The sequence below is a fragment of the Pangasianodon hypophthalmus genome, chromosome 18 (genome assembly GCF_027358585.1).
Source record: "Pangasianodon hypophthalmus isolate fPanHyp1 chromosome 18, fPanHyp1.pri, whole genome shotgun sequence".
Lineage (NCBI taxonomy): Eukaryota > Metazoa > Chordata > Actinopteri > Siluriformes > Pangasiidae > Pangasianodon > Pangasianodon hypophthalmus.
In genome coordinates this window covers 9,862,961-9,888,832 of record NC_069727.1, presented here as the reverse complement: position 1 = coordinate 9,888,832, position 25,872 = coordinate 9,862,961, and the positions used below count along the sequence as shown (strand labels likewise).

General features: G+C 39.4%; 1 protein-coding gene across 4 annotated transcripts in view; it reads left to right on the top strand.

The window, feature by feature from the left end:
* The window catches only part of ptpro (protein tyrosine phosphatase receptor type O), a 59,363-nt gene that overhangs the window by 28,432 nt on the left and 5,059 nt on the right, over positions 1–25,872 (top strand). For 2 of the 4 annotated variants that reach the window (XM_026923422.3, XM_026923421.3), the window contains exons 8-24: positions 522–642; positions 876–1,069; positions 4,827–4,938; positions 5,179–5,342; positions 7,523–7,643; positions 8,707–8,840; positions 10,843–10,981; positions 11,140–11,260; positions 12,539–12,607; positions 16,782–16,865; positions 18,394–18,429; positions 18,832–18,913; positions 19,654–19,744; positions 19,997–20,073; positions 20,256–20,390; positions 21,545–21,667; positions 22,013–22,167. In XM_026923422.3, coding sequence (XP_026779223.3) covers positions 522–642; positions 876–1,069; positions 4,827–4,938; positions 5,179–5,342; positions 7,523–7,643; positions 8,707–8,840; positions 10,843–10,981; positions 11,140–11,260; positions 12,539–12,607; positions 16,782–16,865; positions 18,394–18,429; positions 18,832–18,913; positions 19,654–19,744; positions 19,997–20,073; positions 20,256–20,390; positions 21,545–21,667; positions 22,013–22,167 — 1,958 coding nt within the window. The remainder of the gene's footprint in view (positions 1–521; positions 643–875; positions 1,070–4,826; positions 4,939–5,178; positions 5,343–7,522; positions 7,644–8,706; positions 8,841–10,842; positions 10,982–11,139; positions 11,261–12,538; positions 12,608–16,781; positions 16,866–18,393; positions 18,430–18,831; positions 18,914–19,653; positions 19,745–19,996; positions 20,074–20,255; positions 20,391–21,544; positions 21,668–22,012; positions 22,168–25,872) is intronic. The other 2 variants (XM_026923423.3, XM_026923424.3) reach the window with 2 other exon arrangements.

Genomic DNA, 25,872 nt, shown 5'->3' with positions numbered 1-25,872 from the left:
TAGACTCCTCTTTCACTGAATATGGAGAGTCAGTGTTTGCCAATTTAAGGGCAGTCACCCTTGTGGGGAGCAGTACTTGTACATGTGTACAGTTTCAAAGTGACAGTGTCTAGTAAATAAGGTCATATTTATATTTCATGGTTATTTGTGTACATTCTCACCGCACTCCGAGCGCCCGGTGGATTAAACCCTAGAATCACCCTTGCGTGCTGCTGTGATTTCCAATCAAATCAGCTCTCATTCCCTTTAAGTGCAGTGCAGCATATAATTACGTAATGACATATGATTAGATTTCGGCTATAGATTTCGTGTTGACAGATTAAATGGAGAAATAACCGCCTCCCTGACATAACAGATGCATTTTCCATCCTTTCGGTCCCTTTGTCATCGACATTTTGGTGGTAGTGGAGACTTGGATACAAATGCAAGTGTTTTTATTTTTTGCCTGCATGTCCACTCAGTTTGCTCAGCATTTCCAGATAAATCTGAATCCTCACAACGGATTTTGTTATAAATTACAGGAAAACACCACCATTGACGTCATCACTAACCTGACTCCTGGTGCTCAGTACAGAGTGGTGGTTTATCACACCAACGGACCCCTAATCAGCCCTCCCTCCGAACCAGTCATTATCGATATAGGTACGCACCACCTTGATGTTTTTTGAGTTTATCAGAAATTTTTGAATATGTTTTATTATAGGAAGGAGGTACTCTGTTTTAAAGCACTTCAGCCTGCTATATAAAGAAAAATTCATTAGTTAATTAATTGATTAATTAAAATCAGGCTTAGGAGCATAGCAGTGTGTCTTCTGATAAAAACACAAAATTTACTTTGTATTTTTTTAAACTGTGATTGGATAACCTAACGGCAGAGCCAACAGGAGTGCGAGACCTGGTGGTGTACCCCCTGAGTCCCACGGCAGTCATTCTGAGCTGGCAGAGGCCACATAACGTGGCCTTCCGCAAATACGTGCTGCAGACCTTTTACTTCAACTCGGCCACGCAGACCGCCCAGTGGACCACGTACTACGAGATTGCCGCTACCGCCTCCGTCATCGCCTCTGTGGTAAAGACAATCAGTTAATCCATTCAGTCTTCAGAGCTGTCTTTTCACTTCTTTCGAAGAACTGTTGGACTAGTCAGCACTTTTTATTTTGCCAGGAAATCAGAATCTAGATCAGTGGTTCCCAAACCAGGGGTCGTGACCCCACGTGGGGTCTGTTGATTTACCAGTGAGAAACTCACAATCTCCTTTTTGTTTCATTGGTTTTACAAATTACTATTAGAAATATTGAAGATGGATTTTGCATACTAATATTTTGAAATGGTACTCTGAGTCATATTTAATAAGGTACGTTATTTTAGTCTTTTACACTGTCCTGACACGCTGCACTAGCATAGTTCAGCAATAAAAATGGACAAATTTCCATGTTCATCTACTTGTGCTAAAAAAAAAATTGCTTTGTGTCTCAAATCGCATATGTACAACTCTAGGCCATTATTGAGTATTAACACTGATTTTATAAACCTCTCATGTCACCTTCAAACCTACTGAAAGACCTTTTTTGAGTACCAGCCTTCTGGGTTTTCTGGATTAGTAAATTCTTTTGAATGTAAGGTCAGAGTTTTCTATTTGAGACGCAGCTCATGACAACAGTCACGGTGACGACAGAATGTTTTAATAGAGACAGAGCTTGTCAGTGTGTTTAACGTTGCTGTGCATGAACTAAACATTAACTAAACAATAACTAAACATTTTACAGTTTGACTTGGAAACCTGATGGTCAGGGATGTTTTGGATAAGATGTGTGATCTAATGGATGTTGTTTTTAAATTTTCCAGATGTACATAAGATACACAGCGATGTGTGATTAATGCTGCCACAGTTTGTACGTGCTCATGCAAAACCACTTAAAAACCATGAAGATGGCTTTGGACCACAATTCATATGGACAGTTATGCTATGATAGCTTTAGGACTGCAATTGGCACTAACAGTTTTGCACTCAAGTCTCCATCAGTGAACAGTGGATAAGTTCAACAAACAGACTTCATGTGAAAACTGTAATGAAATTCCTGGTCACACTATCTGACCATGTAGTACACAGTTAGAGAAGGGATTTACTTATTTATTTAGGGGGTCACCCAGATGAGGATGGATTCCCTTTTGAGTCTGGTTCCTTTCAAGGTTTCTTCCTCATATCATCTCAGGGAGATTTTCCTTTCCACTGTCACCTCTGGCTTACTCATTAGGGATAAATTTATACATTTAAAATTTATATCTTGCTTGTATTTATTTCTATAAAGCTGCTTTGTGACAATGTCCGTTGTTAAAAGCGCTGTACAAATAAAACTGAATTGAACTGAATTGAAAATCATGTGGCAAGTACAAACCATGCTCCTCTGCTTTCAGTCAGGCTGTGCATGTTTCCTATAAGAACTTAACACTTCCCACTAGACTGGAGAGTCAGTGCAAGGAATATTCCTTTGATTTGTAGTCACTTACATTATATAATAAATGTTCAGTAGTCCTATATTACAAATCTTGAATTTAAAAAAATGGAGGGTGCTCAAGGCTTGGGGTCTCAGAAAATTCATAATGTCTATTTGGGATCATTTGCCCAACAAGTTTTGGAGGCCCTGATCTAGATGAAATGAAAGAAGATAAAAATATTTCTCAGGTTGTGTGTACAGCTAAATGAAAATCTTACAGGAGAAACAAAGCACTTGATCCATTCAGACATGTTTCTGTAATGCTACTGTACATTATAGAATTGCTAAGATGTACACTTTCTCTTCTCAAGTCATCTCTCGTGCTAATATGCACATATCCCAGTATGCAATTTTCTGTCTATAATTATTACACTCATGCTTAATTGCAGGCTGCGCATGCTGAATTGCTCTCTTACACGTTTGGTGGTCGGATAGCACTGAGGCGTTTATTGGCCTCAAATGGGAATTAAAGACTGCTGAAGTAGGAACACAGTTCTGCAGTTAAAACAAGGTCAGGACAGAGGGCAGATCTTACAAGCTAATTAAATCAGAGGGCATAATGCGATACAGATGATGAATGTAAAGGCCAGCAATTGCACCTGATCCTGAATAGTCTAGACTTGAAGTACTGTTCGGACAGGATAAGATTTCCAAACATGTGTCTGTTAAGTAATAGGATAAGTTTGTACTAATTCTGACCAGTTCGCACAGGATAAGTTTGCGGTAATCTTTGGGTGTGATGACCACTCGTACATCGTGAAAACACTCTCCTCTGTGTGATTTATACGGAGATCACTTATCCTGTGCGAATAGATCATTACAGAACATTACATAGGTCTGGAAATCTTATCCTAGTCGAAATGGTTTACATTGGTTTTTCCATTCATTTGTCTTCTGTCTGTATGTTCACTGGAGTTATTTTCTGCTGGTCCTTTTATAGTAGGTGAAAGATGGTGCAGTCTTTTCAGGTGCAGGAACTCGCAGTCTCTAAAAGTCACTCACATGATGGATTCAGATGGGACTACAATCCCAGAGATGCACTGCTTCTTGTGGCGTTCTCCATCTGTCCAGAGTTTTTAGTTCTAATGAGAAAGTTAGCAAAATATACAGCCTACAGCACATGATTTACTACAATCTACAATTTATTTGTCTTTAAAATGTAATTGCAGTTCATTCTAAAGTGAAAAAAGTGTGGAAATTGGTTGTTCAATGTCTGTAAAATGCCAGGCTTTGTCATATTAGGTATTAGCTTTGTTAACAGATTAGCAGCACAAGATGTATATCTATATATCCTCTAATAGTAGTTAAACACAAATTATGTACTTATCAGTGTGAAAATTGGTTGGTTGGTGTTACATGCCAGGCTTCGTATTAGCTGTCAACAGATTAGCAGTGCAAGCTAACTGTACTAGCTACAAACATTCTTCAGAGAAGCCAGTGATCTCCGCTGCTTTCTTCTAGGCTGTTTTTGCTTCATAAAGCCTCATTACACATTTAATGAGAGGTCGTATATGACAGGATAACATGAAACACAGTTATAAGGATTTCTTATAACTTAAGGAAGTCAAAAAGTACATAGGAGCTAACCAAAACAGCATTCTGCTTCCGGCTCGTCCACTATGGCGCTATTTTACACCCAGCTCCTGAAAATGAACATCCGTGACATTCATCATATATGTAAGAACACTTGCAAAGCTCCTTGTAGTAAGCTGGAGAAAGGCATCAGATTGTGTGCTTCATCACACATAAACCACTGCTAAACTACCGATAAACTACTATGAAGGTAAGAAAATACCTATTAATAGAAACGACACCCAAGCTAACGTTAGCCGAACTCTATGGCTGGTCTGTCTGTACTGCTAAATGTAAACAGTGCTACTGGAGACGTGAGATTAGCGTTATTTCAGAATGGAAATACCTCAAAGCCCTGAGTGCAAGTAGCCCATTACAGATAGGAGCAAAAGTTGTGAGTGGGGAAATGAAAAAAATGTTGTACCACACGTGCTATAGGATTGGTCTGAGGAATCATTTGAGGCAAAAGTTTGAAATTGCTTTACTGCACCATACTTAACTTGCACTCAGGTGTTGCTTGTCGTGTTGTCACCTTGTCACATGCTGCTGTTGCTGAAATGGCGCCTCCATGTTGCGCGAGTGCACAGTAAATTCAGTCACCTCTCGTTTTGTCGCTTGTTAGTGTGAACGCAGTTTTATTCACTGGCACTGAGTAAAAATAAAACCACTAGAATGGAGGCTCTTCTATAAATGAAAAAAACAAAATCTAAATCTAGATAATCCAACTTTTGCCTACACTTCTTCTTTATCCTTTAACAGAGAGTGGCAGATCTTTTGCCTGCATGGTACTACAACTTCAGAGTAACCATGGTGACCTGGGGTGACCCTCCTCTCAGCTGCTGTGATGGATCCACTGTGAGCTTTGTTACTGGTGGGTGAATACAACACACATATGTATCACATCTGAGGTGCATCTTTCACACAAGGCCAATGACATTGCATAAAAATGTGATAATCAGAGAAGGTGATGCTCTTTAAAGTGTATGATTACAGAATGATAACAGATCATTACAGAAATGGTTCATTTCTGCAAGTTTTCAACTAATTACTAAAATTCATTTAGTAGCAGGATAATCATTATTCTGAGAATGTACTAAAATTCTTACCACAGCTCCTGAGGCACCCCACATCTCCTCAGTGGATTACTCCCATGGTGTGTTGTATGTGCGCTGGACCTACGGGGATCTCTTCACTGATCTGTCCCACTCCAGAATGCTGCACTGGCAGGTGCTGGCTGAAGGAAAGAAAGGCTCCAGGAGACGCTTCTCAACAGATGTAAGGTTCTATAGATACATAATATAAGATATGTAATATCCAGAGAGTGGATATGCACTGGTGAAATCACATCAAATGTATTACGGCACTTTATCTTAAATAAGTGACATACAAACTCACTGATTAAATAATTTTTCAAATGTCAGGATCAATAACAGTAAGAAACAGAAAGTCTAATGGTTTGTATTGTGAGTCACCGGACTTCCGTCGGTGCGTCCTGCCTTGATTTAGCACCACCATTACTGTCAATTTACCTTAAACATCCTGTGGTGCTGCTGAGCCATTAAAAGGCCAGTGGTCTTTGTGCAGCGAGCTGTGAGCAGTAAGTCCAACAGAGAGCATCGTTAGCCTTGTTTGCTACTGATGAGCTATGCTATTGATTGCTTCCCTGGTGTCTTTTTGAGGCCTAATTAAAAAGGCGTGGAGAGGCTCTGCTCCCGTCTTGTGCTCTGCCTGCTCTCTAGCACTAAGCTGGAATGAATCAAATTACCCCCACACACAAAACAAAGGGATTAATTAGATACTGCTAAATGTTTCCAGACAGAGATAGTAAGACAGAGATGGTTATCTGCCCTCCAGCCTTCCTGAGAGACTGTGGCTGACGCCAGTGCTTCTCGTTCCTGCACTATCCGCTATTCTGTTCCAGTCTGTTAAGTCTTCATTCATCTCCTCACTTACAGTAACTTCATTTCTGAGTAACATGGAGGCTTATTGTTGCCATAGCTTACAAGCTCTATGCAGAAATGCATCATGATTTAATGAGTGTGTGCATCATATACATTTATACATTCAGGTGCTAGTTTTTTTTTTTTTTTTTAAATTGCATTTTCTTGTGATTTAGTCATTTGCCAGTTCCCACCCACTAGCCGTCTCTCCTCTATCACACAGCAGCTATCAGCCAGCCAAGGTCAGGGCTAGCACATGCTTCCTCTGAGACACTTCCTCCAAGCCAGCCATGGCATCTTTTTTGAACTACTGCTCATGCTGCACCACAGGGTTGAGGAAAGAAACTTCAGCATTCATGAGCTCACAAACATTCACAGATTAGTTAGTGTCACTGTGAAAGGGGAGACAGTAATGCCACCCCTCCCACCCTGAGAGCACGGCCAATTTTGCAGTCTCAGACTGGCATCTTCATTCAGCCACAAGAGCATTAGTGAGGTCAGATGCTGATGTCATGTGAGGAGGTCTGGGGTGCAGTCAGTGTTCCATCCCAAAGGTGTTCAGTGGGGTTGAGGTCAGGGCTCTGTGCAGGACACTCGAGTACTTCCACTCCAACCTTAACACACCATGTCTTCATGGAGATCGCTTTGCGCACGGGGGAATTGTCATGCCGGAACAGGTTTGGGCCTCTTAGTTCCAGTGAAGGGAAATCATAAAGCTACAGCATACAAAGACATTCTATACAAGTGAGTGCTTCCAACTTTGTGGCAACAGTTTGGGGAAGAGCCACATATGGGTGTGATGGTCCGGTGTCCATATACTTTTGCCCATATAGCGTATATTATTTGGATGATGGATCATTCTCATCATTGTAGTGATACTGTGCTGTGTACACTTTCATAGTAGTGGCATGGAATTGTGCCTTGCGCTGGTATGAGTATATCAGGTGCAGCAGCTTGGGAATAATCTGCTGATCCAAAATACTCAGCCATCATCAGTCTTAGGGTCAGAAACCGACACTGAAAAGGCTCTAGGGAATAATAAAATGCTGTGCATAGAAAAAGATAAGATTCAGTCTCTAACTGTACACCTACAAGGTGAACCAACAAGGTAGGGGTTTCTAATAAAATACATGGTACACAGTAAAGCTACTGCACCTGATGTCAGCACAACACACACGTTGCCGTGTCAGTGTCACTGCTGTGATGAGAATGTTCCATCATCCAAATTAATATCCTGTCAGTGGTGGTATGATAGTAGTCACTGGGGTGGAGGGGAGCTGACAAATTGTACATAGCAGCTGATGGACTACAGTACATAAACTGTTAGGGCACCTTTAAGGCAGATGTGTCTACAGTGAGTGCAGCTATAAGGTAGGTGTTTTGTGATATACTATCCATTGAATGTGTGTGTGCATGGTGAAAGCTCACCGTGAGTTTTTTCAAACATGAAAACACAAAACACAGTCAATCAGTTTATAATACACAAAGTCCATTAAACTGTCTCTTTCTCCACAGGTGACACGCAACGTAATGAAGGCTGCGCTTGTGCTCCCTCCTGGTGACATCTACAACCTGACGGTCACGGCTTGTACAGAACGCAGCCGCAACACCTCCATACCCCACATCCTGAAACTGGGTGGGTATTTGCCCTTTGACCTGTCGGCTACTCTCTCTGTCCTCATGGTAAACAGTTAGGAAGAACAGTTAATTGATGACAAATTTAAAATGCTCCTGCAGTTTTTTTTTTTTTTTTTTTTTTTTTTTTTTTTACAAAACTACATTAGTAACTTAGGCCATAAGAACAGAAAGTCATCCCAATAACAAGCTTGTAAACAGCCTGTAGAGAGTTTCGACAGATCAGAATCACCTGAACACCGTGAATGCGCTGTATGTGACAACAAAGCCACAATTTAATACCCAGCTAGCACAGGGGATCTCAGCAGAGTCCAGCTCGGAGTCAGGGGTGTGTGCTGTTTTTCTTCCCACTGCAGATGCAGTCTCCGTAAGCCGTAATGTGTTCACTGTTGTAGATATTTTATTTGGAGGTAACCATGACACCTCTTGAGCCATATGCACAACATTGTGTGATTGTGTTCAAAAGTTTACAAACGTATTTACAGATTTTATTATTCCATGCATTAAGACTTATTTAGCTTAATTACATTTGTTAGTAGTACTGAAAAAAATTTCCTCTGATTCTTTTTCCATGTAGGAACAAGAAAAGTTATGTAGTAGTAATTATGCTTGATACTGGTAATGTCGACCATTAGTTCAGACATGGAGCATAATTTATAGAAAATGATCACAACTTAAATGCAAATCAGCAATATTTTAAGCAGGAATGTTAAAAATTCAGGAGCAACTTCCTCTCAGACTCACCACATTACAATATGTGGCTCTTGGAACATGAAAGCTTAACAGAAGGAAAAAAATATATTACTAGTAAGCTCAAGATAGCATGGGTAGGCAATTTGGTGAAGCACTGAGACAGGACTGAGCCAACATTAAAATACTGAAAAGGAATAGTATAAAGCAAGCATAATTTTTGCCCCTGAAAGACAGAAGCCACGAAGACCACTCCTGAAAACTAACTTTTCACATTTATAAAATACACTCGTGATTTTAGGCATATAACCTGCAAAGCGTGTGCTTTCCTGTGCAAGAAAATAAAGCAAAAATTGCATATTTCTCTGTAACAGATCCAGCACCTCCCAAGTCCCTGTACGCGGTCAACGCAACACACTCTGCCGTCACTTTGCTCTGGACTGAGGAGGGAGTAGTGGACTTTTACCAGGTCAGCTGCAGGCAACTCGGGCCCATCACACAACTCAAGGTAGGAAGTCATTACATGCTAGCGGGATATTTTTCAGTTACATTATGCCCAAGATGACCCACAGCTATGCTTTCCTTACTGTGTTAATTAAGCTGGTACTGAAGAATCCTAACAGTTTCATTAATCGAGAGCGCCAGGGAGGCCGGTCTAACCACAGAACTGTGCTAGCGAGCGTGCTTATTAACATAAAGTGCAAGGTGTTGTGATTTGTAAACACACAAAGCTATTCACGGGCACGGAGCAGTGAATCAAGCAAGCAGGGGAACTTCCGTGCACAAGTGTACTTTCGTTCTGCAATGGCACACAGTGAATTTTGGGGCGAGAAATGCTCCCATGGCTACGATTGGTCACTCTCAACCAATCCCCTTGATCTCATTCATAGTAAATTTCCCAAAATGGTGCAGATGAAAGAGCTCACAATATGAAATGAAAATGAAGCATGAAAAAGTGTGATCTCAGTTTACTTTGACCGTGGCATGGTTGTTGGTGCCAGATGGGCTAGTCTGAGTATTTCTGAAACTGCTCATCTCCTGGGATTTTCACACACACCAGTCTCTAGAGTTTTCACAGAATGGTGTGAAAAACAACATACATCCAGTGAGTGGCAGTTCTGTGGGCAGAAATGGCTATTTGATGAGAGAGGCGAGAGGAGAATGGGCGGCCTGGTTCAGCTGGCAGGAAGGCTACAGTAATGCAAATAAACACTCTTTACAACTGTGTTGAGCAGAAAAGCATTTCAGAATGTACAACACATTGAACGTTGAGGCGGCTGGGCTACAGGAGCAGATGACTACATTGCGTTCCACTCCTGCCAGCCAAGAACAGGAATCTGAGACTACAGTGGGCACAGGCTTGCGGAAACTGGACTTTTTTCAAACTTTCAGCTGTCCAGTTTCAGATAATTGCATGAATGGTCAGATGTAGAGGCGTTCCTATAAAAGTTGCCAGTAAGCGTACATTATTGATAAAATACGCATCATGATTTTTCAGATTTTTTTAATTCTTCAGGACAAAAACGCTGTATACTGGGGCCTCCAGGGATTGTCAGAGGGGTCTGTGAGGAGTCTGTGATTTTAGGAGAGTAATTTAAAAAAATATTTAATTCCTTTATTGAGTATTGTGAGAATGAGTCACATGGCATCCGCAGTAGTGGCAGGCGCATTGCCTGGGCAGTGCACTGTGATGACTCTTGTGCCCACACGTCATAATCAGCACTGAGCCATCTGCTTGAGTCATTACCCCGTCTCTCACCGAGCCGTGGGCGAGTCCTGTTAGAACGGCCACACTCATCAGCTTTAGCTCTCGTGATCTAGCGGTCTATTGTGATGCCATGAAAGATTTTAGGAGTTGGCATTTACTTGTGAATGTATTATATCAATAATTAACATTTTTACAACTACTGGCAGTGTGTTTGTTTTGCATGACTTTTATCTTGAAACAGTTGTGATTGCGTAAACATTTTTGGATACCAACATTTGCAGTTCCCTTAAATTGAAATCTTCTATATTTTTCCTGAACCTACTGTAATTAATTTTAATGTTTTCAATTTAACATGTAAGCACTCCATGATAGATTACTCATACACTATATGGTCAAAAGTTTTGTGGACATAGTGTTGTATACATATTGTGTATAGTGTACACAAAAATAAACCTGGTTAAAGTCCACAGATACATACAAAATATCTGAAACTTCAAACCTTATACAGCTCATACCTTATACAACTGTTTACGGAAACAAACACATAAATCATGTACTTAATAGCACCTACTATTAGATTCCTTCACTTCTGTTCTCTGTAGTCTCATTATATCTTCTTTAACTTGAAGGCTGAAACATCTTGTATACTTGACAAATTTGCTCGGCAGAAATGAAACTATGCTATTTTAAGGGAAATGAGGCTTCAGCAAAAAATATTACTAGTAAGGCTGAAACTAAAGAGAAATAAACACCAAACACAGACTGGAGATCTAAGGGTTAATTGTCTTTGTCTTGTCTACAGGCTGCTGAGCCCCAGACTGCCCACTCCCATGTGTTAACTGTGAACAACCTGCAGGCCTCCACCTCCTACAACTGCAGCGTGATCAGTTACAGCTACAGCACACCCAGCGAGCCCGCCTACATTACCATCAGCACTCTGGGTAACTCCTCCTCTTTCTCCTCCTCCTCCTCCTCTATAGATGTTACTCATATCAAATAAGAAATAAATTATAATAGTAATAGTTTAAATTTGACCGTAAATGTGAGATTTGTGTGTGCGTGTGTGTGTGTGTGTGTGTGTGTGTGTGTGTGCGTGTAGCTCAGGAGATGAACCCCAGCATAGCTGCTATCTCAGCGCTGGCTGTGCTCAGTGTGTTACTCATCAGCCTGCTCGTGCTCTTTCTACTGGTGCTGCGCAAAAAACACATGCAAATGACCAGGTAAGAGAAACGACTACCACTCCAGCATTACTGTATAATTACAATGCAGCTCTTATACACTCTGAAAATCAGGCGCTCTCGCCATCTGAAGAATGTATTTAATTTAATTACTTGGCAGGACATGATTGACTGCTCTAAACTACTGTTGAAATAGGAAATTATGATCATATTTTAACCTCCGGGAGCAATAACATAGAGGCTACTATATGTGTTGATTCATTTTGTTCTAGTTTTATGTTCGAGCTGAGCTTGAAAGTGGGAAAGAACATGGATGCCTCAATGAAATTGTGTGTTTTGTTAGCAGCTAGCTAACATTAGTGATCATGAGTTTATGATGTATTTACTTTCCCAAAACTGTAGTCAGTGTTATAGATTTAACCATCTAATTTGTCTTTGGTGGTTGCTCTAAAGTAAATATTGTATATACAGTATAACTCATTTTAAGGTAAGAAGGGCTGCTTTGTTTACTGTTCATGCTGTGAGCAGCCATGCTGATTTGATGTCACTTGCTGAACTCGGAGTTGAGGAGACCTTCCCGAAGTAGAAATTTCGAGTTAAGGAGGTGTTTTCTTTGGATTTTCCTAGTCTGAGGTCTGAAATTACGAGTTACGGCTTTTAGACAAATGCAGCATGAGGAGACCTTCCCGAGTTCCTGAGTGTACATTGTGGGGGAATTTTTGTTGTTTTTCGTTGGTAAAGTTTTAGCATAAGCATGCCAATTTGTCACAGAATGTAATTTGACCTCTTTACAAATGGGAAAACCAGATGACAGTTTAATTTCATCTAAGTTTTTTCCCTCTCTTGGTTTTGATGTGCCAAGTCTGTGCTATCACCTTGTGTTAAACCCAGCAAAATGGCAGCTCATCAACATCTCTATCTGTTGAGGAGTGCTGTGGCTGACGTTAGCACATAATCCTATACTTCTGGGAATTACATCTGAGTGGAAAAAAAATTAAAATACGGTTCGGTACAGTGGGTAATATTCTTACTCTCTCCCAGTCTCCTTAATCCCACAGCGGTGAAAAAGGCTCAGAACAGTCAGTTTCACTGCATATCAGGGCACCTGCATTTGTAGCCTATAAAGTTGTACAAAGAGCATTGCGGAGCGTGACTGTGGTATTAATAACCTAGTATTTAGGTTCATCATAGGTATTAAAAGTATGTCGACCTTTTGGAGTGTGTCTGCTTAGTTTAAAAGGTGAACTGAATAAAAGGCTTGCTAAAGATTAATTTGATTGATAATTAATTGTTAAGGCCGATTGTTTTATTTCATTTCAGGGAATGTGGGGCAGAAACCTTCGTCAACTTCGCCTCTTTTGAGCGTGATGGGAAACTTCCTTACAACTGGTAGGAGTTCTGAATTATTTTCTGATGTTTTCAGTACAATTCATGATGTCAGTGTGTAGGCGCTTGAAACAAGAGATATCAGTAGCCACTAGCCACAGACGACGCATACACACAGAGGATAGGATTTTAATCTGATCCTTAACAGTAAATGCTTGTAGAACTTTGAATAAGCTTTGGAAGAATTCTTGGGGCTAGTTCACACCAGATGCATTTCAGAAGTCACAGGTAGGAAGCATGTCAGTTGACACACGAGAGCCTGCACATTGTACTGTGCTTGTCTTACATCGTCTGCAAATAAAATATTACCTTTATAGAAATCCATTGAGAATCACACAATCACATTTTCTACACACTGTGAACTTTATTTAAAATCGTAATCTACAAAGCTGTCATGATTATCAGCGTGTAGTTTGTACGGGAATGATGTTCATGAAGAACAGGCTAATTATTCACTGCCCCGCTGTCTCGTGTCCCATTATTATTGAGCTGTGTAAATAAAATTGGCTCAACTTCAGCTGTCCTCATCCCCTGTGTTACATCAACAGGGTTTTATGTTTTTTTGATAAAACATAGCACACTGATTCCATAAAAAAAATCCAGATGCTTACTTGTTAAATACAGTGTCCAGAATTATTGGCACCCTTCATGAAAATGAATACATACAAAGAATAATGCATGCAATAAGTGATATTTTGAGCTCAAACATACAGGGACATTGGAAAAAAGGTTTACATAAACCTATACAATGACGAAAGGTTTTGCAATTTTTTTTCTCTACAAAACACTGGTTTCAAAATTATTGGCACCCCTACAATTAATATTTTGTAGCGAAAATACCAGCACTGAGCCTCGTCCTGTAATGTCCAACATGTTTTGAGACACTTGTAGAGGGATCTTGGTTCACTCCTCCATGGGGAACATTTTAAACTCCTTAATATTCTTAGGTTTTTGCACACGGACTCAATTCAGATCACAGGTGTTCAGTAAGGTTCAAATCTGTAGACTGAGATTGTCATTGCAAAACATTGAGTTTGTGTTTCTTTAATGTTCTCTGTATTGATTTGGAAACATGTTTGGATCATCATCTTGTTGAAAAATCTATTTATGGCCAAGTCTGAACCTCCTGGCAGAGGCAACCAGGGTTAGGGTTTAAATATCCTGAATTCATGATGCTATCAGTAATCAAAAGAGCCTGTGAACCTTCAGCCAGAAAACATTTTGTGCAATCCTTTCAGGAAGGGCTTTTGTCTGCAATGCTTCTGAACAGCTTGTTGTTGGGAAAGTGAAGTTTTACACTGATTTTGAAACTGCAAAATGCAACTAACCTGTGCTATTTTAAACCTGATATTTGGGAAGTTATATTTTATCACTTCACTGTCCTCCTCACAGCATGTCAGGGAGGTGTCTGCTCATGGGTTCAATTCCTGACAACTTTCCAACTGTTTCAAACTTTTCGTTCCAGCCCTGATTGTACTTAATGGTATTTTTAACTGCTTATGTATTTTTATATCCGTTACTGGATTTGTGCAGGTCAACAACCATCAAAGTCTTTTGTTTTGAAAGTTCTCTGGGTTTTCTTTTCCCTGTAATGGATAACAGAAAGTTTTACATTACTGCAACTTCATATTTATACCTCAGAGAAGCATGGTTAAAGGCGACAACAGAGGTCCTGGGCACTGAAAGCAAAGAAAAAAGGTTTATTTTTCTATGAAAAATAAAACATGCTTCTCAATAATAGCAATTTATTTATTTGGGGTGTCACTAATTTTGGCACATGTATTTTTGAGAGAAAATAGTATTATTTTAAAATATAGTTCTCATGATTTTTTCTCTTTTTTTATAGCAGTAGTTCTAGAGGGCACTGTATGTGTGTTTAATTGTCATATCTATGTGTAACACACTGTAAATTTGTTAGAGGGTAGTGTTTAATTTTTAATATTATACATTTTATGTGGTTTTGGGTCCTTGGAGGGCTAGTGGTTAGGCCCTGGCACTCTCACCACTGCAGCCCGGGTTCAATTCTCGGCCAGGGAACCAACCCCAGCCACTGAGTTTGCACAAGACAGTGCACTTCCAGTGCTGGTTCCAAGCCCAGACAAAACTGGGGAGGGTTGCGTCAGGAAGGGCATCTGGCGTAAAAACTGTGCCAAATCAAATATGCGGACCAATGATCTGCTGTGACGACCCCTAATGGAAGCAGCCGAAAGAAGAAGAACGACAACATTTTAAATGTTATTACTACTCTTTATTTCAGTATTATTCAGTATAGTAGTTATTTCAGACTCTTCACATCTCCTTTTCGGGCGTACTAATTTGCACACGCGGTTTCTGAAGTGACTTTCAGACTGCATTAAATCACACTGCAGGTGCTAAAATAATCTTTTTGCGTGATAATCTGTATTTTACACCTTTAGGTAGAAAGGCTTCATATTCCAACACTGCATACTCATTAAAGCAAACGTGAAAACCAGCTAGCAATCCTCTGTAGACTCTGTTAGTAAATCAGCTTGTATGTTGTGTTTTTTTGCGGGTGTTAACAGGTTTTGCACATGGTTTTACACACACCTTTAATAAATCAGGGCCTTAGGCTCATTCACACCTAGCATTAACATGTGTCCATGTGATCTGATCGTAAGTGGACAGCGCTAAGCACAGGTGTGAACTCAAACTACATTCAGAGGTCTGGGACACTTAGGACCACATTACACTGTAGTGTGAACAGGAATGCATCTCGATGTGTCCCAGACAGCAACAAAGGAACAACTAATCAACTGCATCATTGCCTGGAAACTACGTAAACATTGCTAGACTGTTTGGAAATTGCGCTGAACAGTAGAGTAGTCAGCTACTAGCCTAATGGATAAAGGAGATGTCTGTGACTGGAACCGCTTTTTGTAGCTTCTTTCATCGTCGCATCTCTCATTCATTTGTAAGTTTCATTAGCAGACCACAAGATTAAAACGTTTGAAACAGCGCGTACAGGATGATATTTCGGAGGATATTTCTGCCTGAAAACAAATGCAGTGAAAGGTTGATGTAATAAATGTGCATGGCCCTGCAACGGATGTAGGAAATCTGATCAGAAGTGGTCACAGGAGACGAGTTCAGAATGCCAGGTGTAAACGGATCACTCGAGACAGATGTTAATACCAGGTGTGAACTTTAGTTTGCAAAATAGGAGTCTTAAAATTACAAGTAATGTCCCCATTTAAGCTTCTCTTAAATCAGCCAGATAGGAGCTACAATTAGGCTAAAAAAAAAAGTAAGAGTATTTAACACGCTCCATGGCTTGGTGAATATGCAGAGCACCAAATGTCCAAATATATAACAGAAGCAGATACAACAGATTAGTAATAATTACAGAGTGAAACCGCACTAACTGTAATCAGTGTCTCTTTTTATAATGTCTCCAGAGTCTCTGTTAAATCAGCAGCAAATGAATATAGAAAGGGGGGGAATTTATGAGCATTTTCACAACTGAAGCAGTGCACACATACACACACACACACAAACAGCCCACACACTGATGCTGTAAGGAGAGTGTGTTCCATGCCATACACTTGAGATTAATATAACAGCTTAAAGACAGTCAGTTAAGGCAGATTTTGGCCAATCATCTCATTTAAAAAAAGACCTCCAAACTCCAAACACTCCCATTACCATTGTAATGAAATGTGTCTTGTACAATATTTATGTAAATGTCTTTGATTTGTCTGCTGCTATAGTGATCATTACTGTTTTTGTCTTAAGCCTGAGGTACAGCAGGGTGGCCCTGAGTAGCCCACTGTTTTATATTACAACAAAACAGTTTCCATGATGATATGAGGATATGGCACTATATTAGATATATATGCTACTCACTTAATCACGGCTGTTGCATTGAAAGGAAAATGTCTGCAGTTTGGTTTTGCAAAACGAGGGTTAAATCCTAAGTCTGCTGTCATGCACCATTTGATCACACGCCCATAAATGCAGTTGATAAGCTAATGACACTGTGGACTGCATGAGGCATTAATTAACCCTGTATGAAGCACTAATTAAGTACGTCTCAGTCATCACTGTCTGTCACTATTACTAATGAAGCACCATGTTTTGTCCCCAACTTTTTTGCCCTTGGTGTTTGTCTGTGTTTTTTTCTTTCTTTCTTTTTATTTTATTATTTGAACCCCTTCAGGCGAAGGAGCCTCTTTGCCTTCCTTACTCTTCTGCCATCCTGCCTTTGGACTGACTATCTTTTGGCTTTTTATATTAATCCATGGTAAGTAAAGCCCTGACAGCCAGACGCTGCATCATGGAGGCATGTGTAAAATGGTGCACGGCCTGAGTTCCACGACCATAGACACAGCTACAGCACATTGACTCGATTCGCTTTCATTAATCTTAGAGTGAGAACAATCATTCCTTTAATATCCGTCCTTAACCTTTATGTTCTCTTCTGGTGAAGGTGAAGTTCTTTCCCCACTAAATGAAAAATTAGGTGTTCGTCACCAATAAAAAAAACAAACAAACAAAAAAACTTTTGTATATACACTGTATTGCCAAAAGTATGTGGACACCTGACTATCACACCCATATGTGCTTTTTGAACATCCCATTCCAGATTTAGACCCCACTTTTCTGGAAAAAGTTTCCACTAGATTTTGGAGTGTGGCTGTGGGGATTTGTGATCATTCAGCTACAAAAGCATTAGCGAGATCAGACACTGATGTTGGGTGAGGAGGTCTGGGGTGCAGTCGGCGTTCCAGTTCATACAAAAGGTGTTCAGTGGGGTTGAGGTCAGGGCTCTCGAGTTCTTCCACTCCAACCTTAACACACCATGTCTTCATGGAGCTCTCTTTGTGCATGGGGGAATTGTCATGCTGGAACAGGTTTGGGCCTCTTAGTTCCAGTGAAGGAAAATCATAAAGCTACAGCCTTTCAAAGACATTCTATACAAGTCTGTGCTTCCAACTTTGTAGCAACAGTTTATAGAAGAACCACATATGGGTCTGATGGTCAGGTGTCCACGTACTTTTGGCCATATCGTGAATATTAAAAGTTTATTATTCTCTTACTTACACTCTTATGTTTTTGTGGCTGTTTATTTTGTTAATGAATGAGATGAACTGTGTGATCAGAAATATAAAGAAAAAAACCCAAAGCATAATAAACGTATTGCTATAAAATGTAAATCAGCGAACATGCTTTGCTAAGCAGTGAACAGAACATGAAGGTTAAGGTTCAGATGGAGATTCACATTGTGAAATGCTATGTCTATGGTTGCACACCAGAGCACAAAGGCTTGACAATAATCCCACCATAGCGATATCAGTAGTGGCATGGTTCTAACCAAAACAGCATGAAACTAACTGTAGCACCAGTTTTCATGAGCCCAGGTTACATGATGTCAAATCCCTGGATGACTAAACCATACTAGCAGCAGATAGATGGTTGTAGTAGTTATAAGATTGTTTTTTTGTTTTGATTTGCTTTAGTTAAGGATGTTTGTGATTTTGTATTATTTATTTATTTATTAATTGCATGTGTTTGCATTCTGGGTATAATCTGTATGTACGAAAGGTAATGTGAATGAAGTGTATGGAAATAAGTATTTATTGATCAGCTTGAAGGGGGAATGCATGCTTCCTGTGAAATCTTGAATTTAATACATCTGTAGATCGAAATGCCTCAATGAACATCTGATGATGGTGTGACTGATGTATGAAACAGGTTTTTAAATGTGATATTGTGATAAATGAAGCAAGGCACAGTTCAGTAAAGTGTCCTGGACCTTTTTGTGCCTGTAGGAGCAAGACTGCTCTAAAGAAAAGGAAGCTAACAAGGTAATACTAACTCTGTGTGCTGTGTATGTGTGTGCTGTGTATATATATCTGTGTGTGTGTGTGTGTGTGTGTTTGTTTTTATGCTTAAAATCTGTGCCAACTAATCTCAAGCCACCTAACACTCCATATTCAGAGTGCATTAGTTCAGAGGAACTCCTTTGTGTGTGAGACAATGCATGGCGTAGTTATGAAGACTGTTATTAATTATGAATATGAAACAAACGCATTATGGTTTACGCAGAAGTGAATAATGTAGTAATTGCTGGTAGCGATATTGCTGTTATTTTCAGATTCCCCAATCTGCAATTCTGTTTCAAAGCAGTGATGGTTAAAAGTAAAATGGGGAAGCTAAAATGTCAGTGTATTTTCTGTGAATCCTGAATGTTCTTTGTCTGTGTGCAGCCCAGTGCAGCTGGATGACTTTGAGGCCTACATAAAAGACATGGGCAAAGACTCTGCGTACAAGTTCTCCCTGCAGTTTGAAGTAAGGAAACATATTTCCTTTAAATGTTTTTTTTTTTTTCATTGTCTTGTTTTTTCTTGGAAAAATGAAATTTGTTTGTCTTTAGCTCTGTTCGGAATGGATTAGTTTATCAGCGGGGCATCTGTAATAAAGTTTTTACACATCTCCGTAGTGATAAAAGTAGAGATGAAACACTGACTCTTATTTAAGTTCTGCGAGAACCAGAGATCCAGCAGCAATTTCAAAACAATAAAACAATAATCACAAAATATACGAGAAGCATGGTGATTTGGGTAGTGTTTAATATCTGGGGGAGGGTCTCTGATACGCACGCTACGAGACTAAATGCAGCAAGCAGCACCACTCAAACATCTTTTTTTCCAAAGTGAGGTGACATCAGTATAGAAAATCACAGACTAAAATGATCAGACAGCTACAGAGTTTGGAGAAAAACAGCAAGTAATTAGACCTGTAACTCAGAGGAGGACATATGAAAACACCGACATGGCCGATCCAGACGGGAATAAAATCACAGAGGAGCTCCTGTACAATAGGAAATTACCCCAGGACCCCACTTACATTTAATTCCGTCCGGATAGGGCTGTAATTTGACTTATATATTTAGAATTAAATCCAAATCCGTCCCCATCAATGGTTGAGTGTGTGCAATGTGTATTTTTTTCAAAATACATGAAATAGCATGATATTGGACATGATCTGTGTTCACAGTGGGGTAAACATATCTCTCTGTCTTATTAAAGGAGCTGAAGAGTGTTGGTCTGGACCTATCCCATGATGCCGCAGATCTGCCAGTAAACAGACCCAAGAACCGCTACACCAACATCTTACCCTGTGAGTGTTCGTCTCTCACCTCTAGACTCTGTGAAACAATAGTGACACTGATACTCCACCCACTAGCTACTCAGTCTGTCTCACACACACACACACACACACACACACACACACACACACATACACACACATGGCAGCCAGGTGGCAAGTAACAGCTGTCACTATTCTCTCCCTTGTCTTTTGTCTGCTTTGTTTATTGTCCATAATGTAATTATGCTAACATGGCTGAAATTGAACACATTTTTCAAACAGACGACTTCAGCCGCGTAAAGCTAATCTCTATGCACAACGACGAAGGCTCCGACTACATCAATGCTAACTACATTCCAGTGAGTATTTACACAGCGTGTGGCCTAGAACATTTACAAAACGTGAATTGAACTCTACTAAAGTAAAAAACAACAAAACAACAACAAAAAAACACTTTTTAGGTTTATGATTTAGTAAACTAGCAAACTAGCATTATCATTTTTGTTTCAAATGATCCTTCACTGTGGCTTCATGACAACAGGGCTACAAGTCACCTCGTGAGTACATCGCCACACAGGGGCCACTCCCGGAGACGCGCAACGATTTCTGGAAGATGGTGATGCAGCAAAACTCACACGTCATCGTCATGCTGACTCAGTGCAACGAGCGGCGCAGGGTCAGTAACCGTAAAAACGTCTGGACCACAGAAACAAGATATTCAATTAAAGTGTAAAGACTGAAGTGTTTTACTGTGTTCGGATGTGATACTGAGCCTGAGTTTATTCAACAGTAGATAACAATGATCCCGATATTTCTCTCCTTAAAGCAAAGAATAAACCAGAAATACAAAAAATAATTAAATGCGCAGTTGTTGTATTGCTCAACTGCAGATATTTTAAAGCAGTTAGAAAATCAGCGGTGCTCCCTGCAAAAAATTATATCTTAACAAGTGAAAATATCTTGAATATAGTCAGAGTTATCTATTTCCTATTATAAGATTACAGTAAACCAAATATAAGATGATTAAATGTATTTCTAGTTGAATGTATTTCTCTTGAAATAGTCTTGTTCCACTGGCTGATCATTCTGCTCATTTTTAGCATTTGAAGCAATGCCAGTAGAATAAGAAAACTTTAAGTTTGAAATGAGTAAAAGTGTCTAGAAATAGGTTTAATAATCTTATATTTGGTTCAGTGCAATCTTATAATATGAAATAATATATAAATGTTTTAAAGTGCTCCCTGAAAGTTTTTTTAATGAACAAGTATAACTATTTCTGTAGCATTAAATTTAAATTTCATTTAATTTATCCTAAGGTTTCATTCACTGCTGTTGTTCACCCTACATAGTGCAGCGCATCTTGAGATTCAGCCACAGCGAAGTAATGTTATGAAAGAACTGAATGTATTGCTGGAATCTTACATTTCTGTTTTCACAAAGATTAAAACTTCCATACATAAAAACCTAATTATTACATAATTATAGATACGATAAAAAAAAAAAAATTAAAAAGCGCTTTTCAGCTACCTAACAGCTAATAATAGAGTGCCTGGCTGTTCGGGTGTGTGTCTCAGCTCTGCAGAGCTGAAGTAACTCCGGTGCACAAAGGTGTGTGTGCACATAATAGAGATTGATTGGTGCTTTTATTTCCAGTGTTCACTGAGAAATCTCACACTGAGATAACGTTGTGTCTTTCTTGGGTTATGCCATTAACTCTGTCTATTTTTTAAAATAATTTTCGTCTGTTTGTTTGATAGATGAGATTTGTACACATCTGCACAGATGTCTCTTGTCTTTTTGCTAATTTTAGCTTTGGGGATTCTCCCACAGGTGAAGTGTGATCATTACTGGCCATTTACGGACGAGCCTGTTTCCTACGGCGAGATCACGGTAGAGATGCTGTCTGAAAGCGAGTCTCCTGAATGGACCATCAGGAATTTCCGCCTCAGCTATGTGAGTGTCATCTGAGGGACTCAACAGAGAGAAAGGAGACACTCAATTATATCTATTTCACAATCTAGTCAATTCATCACTATGCACTCTTTTTTTCAGCATCCCCTCTAGCCAGGTGTGTGGTCTGTTTTTTTAACAGGATTTTGATTGCAGTGCTGTAAGACAACACGCGAAATGAATGTGCGATCACCAGAAGTGTTAAATATAGCTTATACCAACAGCTAGTAGTGGTGTGTCTTGTGAGACACGGCTGCTGAGAGTTGCCTGAGGAGCCATGTGCTCCTCTGACTCATGACATTCTCTCTCTCTCTCTCTCTCTCTCTCTCTCTCTCTCTCGCTCTACAGGCAGACGAGGTGCAGGACGTGCTGCATTTTAACTACACGTCCTGGCCCGATCACGGTGTGCCCACGGTGAACGCCATCGAAAGCATCCTGCAGTTTGTGCAGCTAGTGCGCCAGCAGGTGAACAGGACCAAAGGACCAGTTACGGTCCACTGCAGGTGAGGACACAGAGCTTGACTTTCAGAGTTTGAGCTCTATGTATATTGTGCATGTACAGAAAAATACAAAGAAAGAGCATATTGTCTCATAGATGCTTCTCGTCGCGTCTGTGTTTGTAAATGAGTCATGGCCCATGGTCCATTCTCCTTTTCAATGAAATAAATGAGGCACTATTAGAGGATGATTACTCTACAAGAGCTTCCCTTTCAGTCTCTTATCAAGCTTCGGTTTACAAATTAGAGCTGATCGCAGTGGCATGACGGTGGAAGCATGAACTGCACAGTAACACAGATTGAGTGTTTGGTGGCTCTTTATCTCTTTAGAGAACAAACAAGAGCTGTGTTAGAGAGGATTTAAAACTGTTTCAGCCGAAATTGCTTACTTAAAAACCACTAGGCTTTAAAATGTTTTTTATGCCTCCACCACTGTGATTATGTTTTTGGGTTGTCTGTTTGTCCGTTTCTCACTAGTGCAATATCTCAGGAAGGAGTGGTTGTAGGATTTCTCAGGACAGCAAGATGTCAGGAACATCTGTAGGATTTATATGGAATTATCATTGTAACCAGCAGATGAACTGATTAGATATTGGAATTGATCCAAACAGGGTCAAGGTCACAGCAAGGTCAAATGTCTGAAGTAGTTTTTCTTCAGTAGCTTCCTTCCTGTTTGTCCTACAGAGATGATGTGTATACATTCACATTCAGGAACTCCAGCCCCATTTTTGACTAGCTACAATTTTTGCCACCATTCTGTCCGTGTGTGTCCGAGATTCAAGATTCTTGTTAGCATGAAATCTCAAGAACGAGTGGTTGAATATTTGTAAGATTTATATGGAATTATCATTGTAACCAGCAGATGAACTGATTAGATATTGGGATTGATCCAAAAATATACTTCGAGCAGGAAGGAAGCTATTGAAGCAAAACTATTTAAGACATTTGACATAGTTTTTCTTGAATAGCTTCCTTCTTGTTTGAAGTATATTTTAAGCGTTATTTCTGGCATACAAATTAGTACAAAGAATGACCAGGCTTGGTGGTGGTGGAGGCATCCCCGTCAACACCACTGGTGTCGAGTTCAACTTGTTTTTGTTAAACTGAAACAGATAAACTCACACAAAAAACACTAACTTTGTAAATATAATAAATATTATAATGTATAAATTACACATGGCACCAATCCGATACCCAATATCAGTATCGGGCTGATACCAACGAAAATCAGGCTGATACCAGAGACAACATGTGCAGTATCGGATCGTGTAACAAATGGCAGAGATTGGAATTGGATTTGGGAAAGAAATGTATTTTTGGAAATGCAATATAAATAATGCAATATAACGCATATAAAGAGACTTGACTGTTTTTTGTTTTTATTTTGTCAGGATTGATTTATTATTATTATTATTATTATTATTATCATTTCAATGTATTTATTATATTTACAATGTAAGTTACATTTGTGTGAAAGAGTTTAACTGTGAAGTGGTGCACTTTAAAAAATTAATATTTTAAAGCTGAGTAGTTTTTAAAGAAAGAAATATCAGATGGGTTTTGGTATCAGCTGATATTCAAGGTTTAGGTTTTGGAAAAGGAAAAGTGGTTTTGTGTCATCTCTTGTATAAATATAATAAATCAATCCTATCAAAATCCTATCATCCTCTCTCTTTATATGTAAACATTTCCAGTTCCTTTTCCAATTTCCAATCTTTGGCATTTGTTGAAGGATATCTAATATGATTTTTTCCAATATCAGATCCACCATTTTGTGCTGGTATCAGCGTTATACTGATACAGATCAGTGCTGTCTCTACTTAAAACACTCTAAAAGTGCCAGGTTGCATTTCTCAGCTCTCATATAAAAGCATCTGAGAAGAGAAGCAGATGCGTCTCTCACCAACCAGTGACAGGTTCAAGGCTGGTTTATACTTCTGTGTAGAAGCATGTAGAAGTGAATCTGCATCACAACACTTTTGTTGAGAGGGGTATTGTGGGTAAGCGTAGCTCCCAGAGTCGAGCCGATGTGCACACCTCTGAATTATTTAACCACCTTCAAAATTCTAACAGTGCAGATACTCAGTATTGTGTCTCAGAGAAATGCTGCTTGAACAGAGAATCTCAACCTTTGAAATCAAGAACAAACAAACATACTTGTTTTCCTATGTCTTGGTTGTATTTTAGGTAAAGACACCTGACAACTTGCCTGTATGATTATTTTAATACAGTTAAAATGATGCATCCCATTTTTGCGGTGTTAAAGAATGGTTTTTACACCTTAAAGAATTCAAAACCAGTCGTCTTGTATAAATTCCCTCTCTGCACCTCACAGTTCCGCACAGCACAGCTCACAGATAGTAAAGACGGCTTTTCTGTCAAATATAAGTCATTAATCTGACTGCAAGCCCAGTGCTAAATGTATAACGAGCACGTAGCATCTGGAAAGTGCTGATGTGCAGCGAGATAAGGGAAGGAGAGAGAAGTGTCAGGAGCTGTGCTCGTCAGTGTGGGTACAAAACTGACTATAGGTAACTAGGAACAGCCTAACTATATTTTACATTATATATAACAAATAGTGTTTCAGTTCATCTTAATTAGCTAGCAAACAATCTGGACCAGAAATCAGTTTTCCAGTTTTCTTAGTGACTTATAAAAAAAAGAAAAAAGTTTGCCAAGGCCACTAGTTAATCTATTGTTTTTTTGTTTGTTTGTTTGTTTGTTTTTATTCATGTTCTACATATCTTCTTGGTTATCTGTACCAGTAAGGAACAAAAACATCGACTATTGTACCTTTAAATAAAATAAACTGTACATTTCAGAGAAGGTATGCAGTAAGGGCAAATTTGAGCTGCAGCTAGATATGACTTAATATCCATTTTATATTAATGAAAGTTCTGAAGCTGAAAGTGCTTCAGGTTGATAACATTATTTTGTAATAGACAATATTCCTACTTGTCCTTGACATGCGATCCTCAGCATTATTAAGTTCACTACTTTGTTTCTTCTTTATTGTTCCTGGAGTTTAGTTTTTCATTGTCTGCCCCCTAGTGGACACATTCACACCACACGCAAGTATGAAGACGGGCGTCTACGTGACCCACCAGGCCTTACCCTCATTTACAGATTCTCTTTTATGCCAGCATGTTTAATACAGAGACTGCACAAGCATCTAGCTCAAGGATAGACCGGAAGGACACTGGTGGTGTGTCTGCAAACAGATGCTACTTTTTACTCAACACAGTTGCTAGGTCCATACATTGAGGTTGCTGTTGGTTACACACATTTACACACTATGTGGACATGCTGTTTGCTCATTCTTCATTCAGAGTTGTTTCACAACAGTTGCCTAGACAGTGCTCATTTACTGATGTGAAGTTATCTGTGTGTCTCAGCCACATGTTTTTTCAAACCATTACACACTCTGAAAAGTGATTATGGCTTTATGTAGCTTTTACATATATTGATATAATGTTCATGTTACTACTATGAATTAAGTCTGTAAATGCATTTTTATTTAATGACTTTTACATAAACCTGGCATTATTACCTATTTACCTTCTGTTGAACTTACATACATTACTTATTTACTCACTGGAAATACTGCCCTTTATTTAAATTCATTGGTCTATGAATTAATTTTTCAGGGCAGTGAATCTTTTAATTGGGCTTCTTGGGCTTATTTTACTAGATTTGGATGGGTTTCTCTGC